Raw genomic sequence first — 10,939 nt, forward strand, 5'->3', positions numbered from 1 at the left:
CACTCACACATACAGACGAGCCTGGATGCTGCGGATCAGAGTGGGAGCGAGGAACAAATGAATCCCTGTGTGTCTGTGTGTGTCAACGTGTGAACATGGCGTGTTACAAGAGGATTGTAGATAATAATAATGCTGTATTAGACTGACTTACTGTGTCTGGACCCTCAGCCCAGGAGAGCTCAAACCAGCCCAGTGTGTGTGTGTGAGTGTGTGATGTGGGGATAGAATCATCTACAATTCACTGGAACTAAGGGGCCTAACCCGAACCATGAAAAACAGCCCCAGACCATTATTTCTCATCCACCAAACTTTACCGTTGGCACTATGCATTGGGGCAGGTAGTGTTCTCCTGGCATCTGCAAAATCCAGATTTGTCGGTTGGACTGCCAGATGGTAAAGCGTGATTCATCGTTCCAGAGAACATGTTTCCACTGCTCCAGAGTCCAATGGCAGCGAGCTTTACACCACTCTAGCCGAGGCTTGGTATTATGCATGGTGATCCTAGGCTTATGTGCAGCTGCTCAGCTATGGAAACCCAGTTCATCAAGCTCCCGAAGAACAGTTCTTGTGCTGACGTTGCTTCCAGAGTCAGTTTGGAAGTTGGTAGTGAGTGTTGCAAACGAGGACAAATGATTTTTACTCGCTAAGCGCTTCAGCAGTACGGTGAGCTTGTGTGGCCTACCACTTCGCGGCTGAGCCGTTGTTGCTCCTAGATGTTTCCACTTCACAGCACTTACAGTTGACCTGGGATGCTCTAGCAGGGCAGACATTTTACAAACTGACTTGTTGAAAAGGTGCTCTTCAGTAAGGCCATTCTACTGCCAATGTTTGTCTATGGAGATGGCTGAGTGTTCGATCTTAAACACCTGTCAACAACGGGTGTGGCTGAAATAGCCAAATCCACTCATTTGAAGTGGTGTCCACATACTTTTATAGTATATAGTGTAACTGAGGCAGGTTTTAAGTGGCGACTGTCTTTCTTTTTGGGACGAATATAAACAGCTTTAACAAAACCTTCCTGGCAGATCTCTGATAGACAAGTGATGTGAAGACGACGGGTTCAAATGAGGGAACGAGACGCGAGTCCACTGAAGGCACGCATTTGTCATTTGCTGGGGGTGGAGTTAGTGACTGAACGAGCGCTGCCTACCAAATAGAGAGAGCGAGGAGAGAGGAGAGAGGAGAGGAGAGGAGGAGAGGGAAAGAGCGAGAACGATAGACGAATGAGTATTTATGATTGCGAGTATCGCAGGATGGATGGACAGACACTTAGAAAATGAAGAAACTCGTTGTTTGAAACTATTTGCTAGAGGGAGAATAAAAACGGAATCTTCAGATGCGCATCAAGTAGGGATCTACGCCAGATGAAGAATTAACGTATTTTCCAATGTAAACTCAACATTTCCGAATGAGAACGGTTCGTAGGCGATACACGCTGTTAATGTGAATGGACTCAGTATCTCTTTCCTTTTGTTAGCGCTGTTTTCATCAAATTAGCGCAGCCCATACTCCGCTGCACCCCCCTTGTCGGACGGCCAGCGGACAGCTAAGGACCCGGGTTCTATCTAGAAGAGAGACCGCTCTCCTGTGGTCGAAAGCCGGACCTCTCACCTCTCATTCCCCGCTCTAGGAGAGGATCTCCTCGGTATGAAAGCACCATAAACAGCTATTTTGTAGGGAACCCGTCTGGCAGGGAAGCAACAACAAATCCCCGTTTTCAGACTGTGATTTTGGGGGACGCGGGCTCGCGTTAGGGGGGAGGGGGACCTCGCGTATCACAATGGAATTGGAGTTTGACAATACGTCCCCAGTGCGTTAAGGAACGCAGCCTTATTCCGTTACACTACTGTATTTTTACCCTCTCAACTGAAGTCTTTTTTTCTTATTTTTTAAACCACCAAATCCGGGATGCCGCATTTCGTGGGTTGAAGGTGCCGAACGCGAGGAAAAGAAGGAGAGAGAGAGAAGAGAGGGAAAAGAGGAGAAAGAGAGATTCGGAGAGCATGGCTCTTGCAACGTTGTCTCTCTGTGTGCTAACTCTCACCTGGGCAAACTTGTACCAGGTGTGTGCCAACAGGCACGCGGTGCATTGGAACAGCTCCAATATACAGTAAGACCCCATCTCTTCACGTTTCACTACGGCAGCGGTGTGTGTGTATTTGTGTGTGTGTGTGTTTTCCTGGTCTCTTATGTCATGATACTGTTTTAGGGATGACCATGTCCATAACCATTGTTTCTGTCAGATTCATTTACAAAGAAGAGTGAGTGTGTCTGTGTGTGTGTCTGTGTGTTACACACTGATGAGTGTGTTTGTGTGTTACACACTGATGAGTGTGTTTGTGTGTGTCTGTGTGTGTGTACACACTGATGAGTGTGTTTGTGTGTATGTGTGTGTGTGCGCAATGATGAGTGTGTTTGTGTGTGTCAGTGTGTATGTTGATGAGTGTGTGTGTGTGTGTATACATAGGACACCTGTATTTGGAAAATGAACCAAAGAGTCCATTTGTAACTAAGCCACCCGTTCCGTTTTACACTGATGAATCAGTCCACTGTATCACCTCCAGGTCTATGTTGGGTTGTCTCCTTGTATGTGAGCACACTACGCCCTCTGGACCTTTATAGCAGACTGTCTGCCCTGTAACCCAGGGTCTCCAGTTCAAGTCCTGATCTGACTGTTCCCCTCCATCACTACCTGTCCTGATCCTTGCAGATCGGACCCTTTAGATTCTCTCAGTATTCCAGGAGGTATTGTCCATGTCACAGCTCCTCTCTCTATCCCGCTACACACCTCACTGATCACCTCAATGTGTGTATTACCCTTTTTCACACACACTCTATCCTCCTGCTCTCTCTTTCTCCCTTCTCTCTTGTCTCCATATTCATGCAAGTTCTTCACTCCTTCCATCCTTTACAAATGATCTACATTTTTTCTCTTCATCCACCCCTCTCTTCCTCCACCCCTCTCTTCCTCCACTCCTCTCTTCCTGCACTCCTCTCTACCTCCACCCCTCTCTTCCTGCACCCCTCTCTACCTCCACTCCTCTCTTCCTCCACCCCTCTCTACCTCCACTCCTCTCTTCCTCCACTCCTCTCTTCATCCACTCCTCTCTTCCTCCACCCTTCTCTACCTCCACTCCTTTCTTCCTCCACTCCACTCCTCTCTTCCTCCACTCCTCTCTTCCTCCACTCCTTTCTTCATCCACCCCTCTCTACCTCCACTCCTTTCTTCCTCCACTCCTCTCTTCATCCACCCCTCTACCTCCACTCCTCTCTTCCTCCACTCCTCTCTTCTTGCACTCCTCTCTACCTCCACTCCTCTCTTCCTCCACTCCTCTCTTCATCCACCCCTCTCTTCCTGCACTCCTCTCTTCCTCCACCCCTCTCTTCCTCCATTCCTCTCTTCCTCCACTCCTCTCTTCCTCCACTCCTTTCTTCCTCCACTCCTCTCTACCTCCACCCCTCTCTTCCTGCACTCCTCTCTCCCTCCACCCCTCTCTTCCTCCACCCCTCTCTACCTCCACTCCTCTCTTCCTCCACCCCTCTCTACCTCCACTCCTCTCTTCCTCCACTCCTCTCTTCCTCCACTCCTCTCTTCCTCCACCCTTCTCTACCTCCACTCCTCTCTTCCTCCACTCCACTCCTCTCTTCCTCCACTCCTCTCTTCCTCCACTCCTTTCTTCATCCACCCCTCTCTACCTCCACTCCTCTCTTCCTCCACTCCTCTCTTCATCCACCCCTCTCTACCTCCACTCCTCTCTTCCTCCACTCATCTCTTCTTGCACTCCTCTCTACCTCCACTCCTCTCTTCTTCCACTCCTCTCTTCATCCACCCCTCTCTTCCTGCACTCCTCTCTTCCTCCACCCCTCTCTTCCTCCATTCCTCTCTCCCTCCACTCCTCTCTTCCTCCACTCCTCTCTTCCTCCACTCCTCTCTTCTTGCACTCCTCTCTTCCTCCACTCCTCTCTACCTCCACTCCGCCCTTCCTCCACTCCTCTCTTCATCCACCCCTCTCTACCTTCACTCCTCTCTACCCCCACTCCTCTCTTCCTCCACTCCTCTCTGTCTCTGTTCCTCTGGTTGGTCTGTGAGGACCTCTCTGTCTCTGTTCCTCTGGTTGGTCTGTGAGGACCTCTCTGTCTCTGTTCCTCTGGTTGGTCTGTGAGGACCTCTCTGTCTCTGTTCCTCTGGTTGGTCTGTGAGGACCTCAGTCTTCTCTTCTATCTGGTTCAATTAGGAACACTTCTTCACCCTGACCTCATTGTGTTCAAGCTGTGTCACTATTCAATCTCTCTCCCCCTCCTTCGCTCTCGCTCTCTCTATTCAATTCAATTCAAGGGGCTTTATTGGCATGGGAAACATGTGTTAACATTGCCAAAGCAAGTGAGGTATCTATCTCTCTCCCCTTCACTCTCTCTCTCTGCCCCCCCCCCTCTCTCTCGCTCTCTCTGTCTCTGCCCCTCCCTCCCCTCTCTCTCTGCCCCTCCCTCCCCCTCTCTCTCTCTCGCTCTCTCTGCCCCTCCCTCCCCCTCTCGCTCTCTCTGCCCCTCCCTCCCCCTCTCTCTCTCGCTCTCTCTCCCTCTCTGCCCCTCCCTCCCCCTCTCTCTCTCTCTGCCCCTCCCTCCCCCTCTCTCTCTCTCTGCCCCTCCCTCCCCCCCTCTCTCTCTGCCCCTCCCTCCCTCCCCCCTCTCTCTCGCTCTCTCTCTCTGCCCCTCCCTCCCCCCTCTCTCTCTCTCTCTCTGCCCCTCCCTCACCCTCTCTCTCTCTCTGCCCCTCCCTCTCTCTCTCTCTCTCTCTCTCTCCCTCAGCCCCTCTCTCTCTGCCCCTCTCCCTCTCTCTCTCTCTCTCTCTCAGCCCCTCCCTCTCTCTCTCTCTCCCTCAGCCCCTCCCTCTCTCTCTCTCCCTCTGCCCCCCCCCTCTCTCTCTCTCTCTCTCTCTCTCTGCCCCTCTCTCTCTCCCTCTGCCCCCCCCTCTCTCTCTCTCTCTCTCTCTCTCTCTCCCTCAGCCCCTCTCTCTCTGCCCCTCTCCCTCTCTCTCTCTCTCTCTCAGCCCCTCCCTCTCTCTCTCTCTCCCTCAGCCCCTCCCTCTCTCTCTCTCCCTCTGCCCCCCTCTCTCTCTCTCTCTCTCTCTCTCTCTCTCTGCCCCTCTCTCTCTCTCACTCTGCCCCCCCCCCTCTCTCTCTCTCTCTGCCTCTCTCTCTCTATCTCAGGCCTTTTTCCTGCTCTAGTCCTCAGTTTTTCTTTTGTCTCTCTTTGACATCTATCTGTTTTTGACCTCTGTTATCACCTCCCCTCTTCCCCCTCTCCTAACCCTGTCTTAACACATACATCGTATCCCATTCCAAACCCTAACGACGCTAAAACAACGTCAACCCCAGCCCTTCATCCTCTCTATAGAACAGTAACTACTAACTCGTTAGACTAGCACTCTGGCACACAATGTCATGGCTCTTATTGATACCCATCTTATTAAGGCCATATACCATGGAAGGCTGTTAACACCACTCTGAGATGTCACAGCCAACGATGAAATACTCTCGGTCGGTACCTTTTTACTTTACAATACACAGTAAAAAATATATGAGGCAAGTGGTGAATTCAGACTGTTGAAAATCCTTCTAAGATGGCGAGTTCATAAAGTTAGAAGATATTGTCTTTATAATCAAACATTTGACATAACTCATAACATCCATAAAACGTTTTTATCAACAACATAAATTCTCTGAATGCGTTGCAATTTGAGCTGGCAGTTCTCTGAGGCGCTGGTTGAATATAAAGATGTCTGAGTATGATGCCTGGTTGGTTATTGAGTCAGTAAGGTGTTTTTATGTGTGCCTCGGCATGTCCTCGAGTCACCCCCACACTAAGTTTACCTACCCTTTGTTTAAATAGTACTCCAGTATAACATTTACAAACAGGCAGGGCAGACAGACAGGTAGGCAGGCAGACAGACAGACAGACAGGAGGACAGACAGGTAGGGAGACAGACAGGTAGGTAGGTAGGTAGACAGACAGACAAACAGGCAGGTAGGTAGGTAGGTAGGCAGAGAGACAGGTAGGCAGACAGACAGACTGGTAGGCAGACAGACAGACTGGTAGGCAGACAGACAGGTAGGTAGGTAGGTAGGCAGAGAGACAGGTAGGCAGACAGACAGACAGACAGGTAGGCAGACAGACAGACAGACAGGTAGGCAGACAGACAGACAGACAGATGGGCAGACAGGCAGACAGGCAGACAAACAGGTAGGCAGACAGGTAAACTGTCAGACAGAGACAGACTATTTGATTTCTGTAAAGCCGAGGGTGTATCTGAGCTGTCTGGTAATGTTTGAACTCTAACCTGACTGCTGTTCTGGGATGAAGCAGAGCGCTGTGGACTCCCAGCTCATCCCTGTTTTACCTACCTACGCACACACACTCACACACACACATATACAGCCTCTGTGGACAGTCAGCCATGGCAGTGTGTGTCTCTTTTGTTGAGGAGTGTGGTTAATTAAAGAACACTGTATCTCAGTGGACCTCCCTCTAGCTCTCTCTCTCTCTCTCTCTCTCTCTCTCTCTCTCTCTTTCTCTCTCTCTCTCTCTCTCTCTCTCTCTCTCTCTCTCATACCTCATACACACACACACACACACACACACACACACACACACACACACACACACACACACACACACACACACACACACACACACACACACACACACACACACACACACACTGTGTTACCTCTGCCTCTTGGCCTAGTTAGGGCAGAATCAAACTGAGAGAGAGACAGAGAGAGAGAGAGCCCCTGGCATAAACCTGTAATAGGGCTGTCTTCTAACTGTAAGAAGGGTTGTGATACAACAAGCTTTCACACTCTCATTGCAGAATACTACGTTTGAGTTATAATTAAACTAGTGCCTAGCTCTGGGATTGAATATGCGACCCTCTGAGCCAGAGATCGCCAAAGCAAAACCCAAGCCTACTTGATGGTAATAGCGCTCACCCTTGTTCCTAGTGGCAGTTTTGAAGTCATCTCCTGACGTCTTGGGCACCTGGACGGATGTGGAATTTCTCAGTGGATCTTTCTGTGATAATATGTCCCTTTCTGACCTCTGCTGCTTTAAATGCAGGAACAAATGGACTGTAACTTGGACCCACACAGCCATCTCCAGAACCGTACTTATTTTAGAACTGTGAGTTGAGCATCATCGATAACGCTGGTACATGGTCGAAGGCCCTGCTTGACGACAGGTGACTGAAACAAAAACAAAGCCACCGGTCCATTAAATCACTTATTGTCCCCCACCCCCTGGACATGAACTACCACTGGGCCGGCCTGGAGTGTGTGTGTGTGGGTGTTTGTGAAATAAATAGATGTTCAGTTCCACCATGTTGCTGAATAAATGTATAATAGTGTTTCTGTCCAGTGTATGAGGTAGTGTGTCTGTCTGGAGTGTATGAGGTAGTGTGTCTGTCTGGAGTGTATGAGGTAGTGTGTCTGTCTGGAGTGTATGAGGTAGTGTGTCTGTCTGGAGTGTATGAGGTAGTGTGTCTGTCTGGAGTGTATGAGGTAGTGTGTCTATCTGGAGTGTATGAGGTAGTGTGTCTGTCTGGAGTGTATGAGGTAGTGTGTCTGTCTGGAGTGTATGAGGTAGTGTGTCTGTCTGGAGTGTATGAGGTAGTGTGTCTGTCTGGAGTGTATGAGGTAGTGTGTCTATCTGGAGTGTATGAGGTAGTGTGTCTGTCTGGAGTGTATGAGGTAGTGTGTCTGTCTGGAGTGTATGAGGTAGTGTGTCTGTCTGGAGTGTATGAGGTAGTGTGTCTATCTGGAGTGTATGAGGTAGTGTGTCTGTCTGGAGTGTATAAGGTAGTGTGTCTGTCCGGAGTGTATGAGGTAGTGTGTCTGTCTGGAGTGTATGAGGTAGTGTGTCTGTCCGGAGTGTATGAGGTAGTGTGTCTGTCCGGAGTGTATGAGGTAGTGTGTCTGTCTGGAGTGTATGAGGTAGTGTGTCTGTCCGGAGTGTATGAGGTAGTGTGTCTCCCTGTACACTTCAGGTACGGTGTGTGTGTGTGTGTGTGTGTGTGTGTGTGTGTGTGTGTGTGTGTGTGTGTGTGTGTGTGTGTGTGTGTGTGTGTGTGTGTGTGTGTGTGTGTGTGTGTGTGTGTGTGGGTGTGTGGTTCAATGTAGAGTCTTTGACATTCACTCAGGCTATGTGCAAATGTTTCCCATGCCAATAAAGTCCTTTGAATTTAATTGAGAGCAAGAGAGCGAAAGAGAGGAAGAGAGAGAGCGAGTGACAGAAGAATGTTGCAATGATAAATCAAGTTAATTGTAACACTATCTCAGAGTACATATGGTCCCACTCCACAGAGTGTAAAAGTACACTGATAAGTGTTTCATTTGGAGTTTTAATGTAAAAAATGAACACCGCATGATACTTGCTAGTGATACATAAGGGATAATCAACTAGGGGCTATGCGTTCTCTGAAAAATAATGAACGGTGTGAAAGATGTTTTCACAACACATTCTTTTCCAGAGGATGCATAGAGCCCGGAGTTGATTATCTTTTTATACCATGGCTATAATTTAAAACATTTGCCACTAGAAAATTGTTCAACATCCACTGAAGTAGCTAGCAAGTTTAGCATAGCAGCAGTAGCGTCTGTGGTAACCAAACAAACAGACGTGCTAGTTTAGCTAAACAAACCTAGCTTATCAAAATCTAATTCAACAATACCAATACTGTTTTCAATTCAACTTCTGCTTTCAAAAGCAGCTCAAAGGAAGCATGTAAAAATTAAACTATAGTCATTGAATTCTACCGTGCAAATATATCATGCGTTATAGGGAAATAATGCACGCTCTAGAATGCCCTTCAAGCCAATCAGAAATGAGTATTCAACAATGCCATGGGACAACTAAGCAATCAGGCACGAGGGGGTTTGCTCTTTAGCCAGTATACGACGGCTAAGGGCTGTTCTTACACACTAAACATTTCGGTGTGCCTGGACACAGCCCTTAGCCGTGGTATATTGGCCGTATACCACAAACCACTGAGGAGCTTTATTGCTGTTATAAACGGGTCACCGTTATAACAGTAAAAAGAGCAGTAAAAAGAAATGTTTTGTCATTCCTGTGGTATACGGTCTGATATACCATGTCTGTCAGCCAATCAGCATTCAGGGCTGGAACAACAGTTTATAATCAAACTGAACACTATGGGGTAATTAACACTCAGTGTTATTTCTGTTTAACATGAGTTCTGATCTAAAGTTAACTCCTATTAGTGTTAATCAAAAACACTGTTACAGTAAGTCGTTTTGGACGTTGTTTTAAATGTTTTCCAGTGAATTGTAGAGTTACCATCCATGACTGTATTTGTTAGTGACAGAGACATGGTTGTTGAATTCTTTTCATTTAAATGCCTGAGACTTTTACCAAATGAAAATATAAGTGAATCAGGGCCTTGTTTTGATGGCCTAGTTTTACCCTAACACAGTGGTGATAGGAAATTCCTGGTTTACAGGCCACATCAGGCCTGCAAGTCACATTATGCTGGCTTGCAAAGTGATGTGTAATTTCTATTGGAATCCAGCCAGAGTTAAGATATCCAACAGTTGGAATTTTTATTCCAATTTGCTGTACAGGTTCAGAGTGTGTGTGTTTGTGTGCGCACGTGTGTGTGTGTGGTTAGAGGATTTAGTCAACTGATCGTCCAGCCCCCTGACAGCAACACCAACCTATCAGTCTGCCAGGCCTACTTAGAACAACACCATTACCATTTGTGAATCTGCTCACAGAAGGGAATATTCCTCCCTCTCTATCACAATGAGATGTGTGTGTACTAGTCGTTAATCATAGCGCTCTGCACTGCCACCGTCAGTTGAAGCTGCCATCTCAGTGCCGATAGCCACACACACATGCACACACACTAATAAACATACACACACATCGCCTCCTACGAAGGCCCAGTAATCTTTATTGAGCCATGCAGGCACAGGAATCAGGTGCTTTGTTAATAAGTGTAACGGTTGTCTGTGGTGGAAGAAGGTGAGGACCAATGTGCAGCGTGGTAAGTGTTCATATTCTTTAATAGAACTCAGAACACTAAAATACAAAACCAACAAGAGAACTAAATGAAACCGAAAACAGACGTGTGTGTGTTTGTGTGTGTTCTGAGTGATGAGGAGTACGGTGTGTGTGTGTGTGTGTGTGTGTGTGTGTGTGTATCTGTGTGTGTGTCTGTGTGTGTGTCTGTGTGTGTTAGAAGACTTGGTTTTGTTGTCTTATCATACGGGTAATGTTTGGTAGGGAGAGTTGATAAATTGGTGTTGCCTGATACAAATGAAAAGAGGTGAAGAAACAAGTTATGCTCTCACTCTCTCTCTCACTCTCTCTCTGCCTCTCTCTCTCTCTCTCCCTCTCTCTCTCTCTCTTTCTCTCTCACTCTCTCTCTGCCTCTCTCTCTCTCTCCCTCTCTCTCTCTCTCCCCCTCTCTCTCTCTTTCTCTCTCTCTCACTCTCTCTCTGCCTCTCTATCTCTCTCCTCTCTTGGGAAGGCCACAGTCTCTCAAGTAAAAAGTTTCAGAATAATGTTTTCTCTTCCTTTCTTTTTCCTTTCCTCCTTATCCCTCTGTCCTCCACGCAGTTCCTCTATGGTCAGGTAGTGGAGTGTGACAGTGTTAACAGAACCTATCCCCCTTGTGTTGGACTTTAAACCCCCGGTGGGCCTCTGTGTCTGTGTGTTTCAACAGCACTGTCACGTTCGTTAGAATAAATGTCGGACCAAGGCGCAGCGGATGTTGAGTTCCACATTATTTAATAGAAAGTAAAACTAAGAAAAGACAAAAACAAATAAACAATAAACGAACAACGAACCGTGACTACAGAGATGCTACGTGCACTAACTCAAAACACTATCCCATAAACACAGGTGGGAAAAACAGCTACTT

General features: G+C 47.7%; 1 protein-coding gene across 1 annotated transcript in view; it reads left to right on the forward strand.

Moving 5' to 3' along the window:
- Positions 1-1,020: 1,020 nt before the first annotated feature.
- LOC110512627 (ephrin-A3-like) overlaps positions 1,021-10,939 on the forward strand; it is a 142,181-nt gene continuing 132,262 nt past the window's right edge. Inside the window, exon 1 of the mRNA XM_090216487.1 lies at positions 1,021-2,110. Coding sequence (XP_090072613.1) covers positions 2,004-2,110 — 107 coding nt within the window. The 5' untranslated portion in view covers positions 1,021-2,003. The remainder of the gene's footprint in view (positions 2,111-10,939) is intronic.

The sequence above is a fragment of the Oncorhynchus mykiss genome, chromosome 2 (genome assembly GCF_057628025.1).
Source record: "Oncorhynchus mykiss isolate SJ-2025 chromosome 2, ASM5762802v1, whole genome shotgun sequence".
Classification (NCBI taxonomy): domain Eukaryota; kingdom Metazoa; phylum Chordata; class Actinopteri; order Salmoniformes; family Salmonidae; genus Oncorhynchus; species Oncorhynchus mykiss.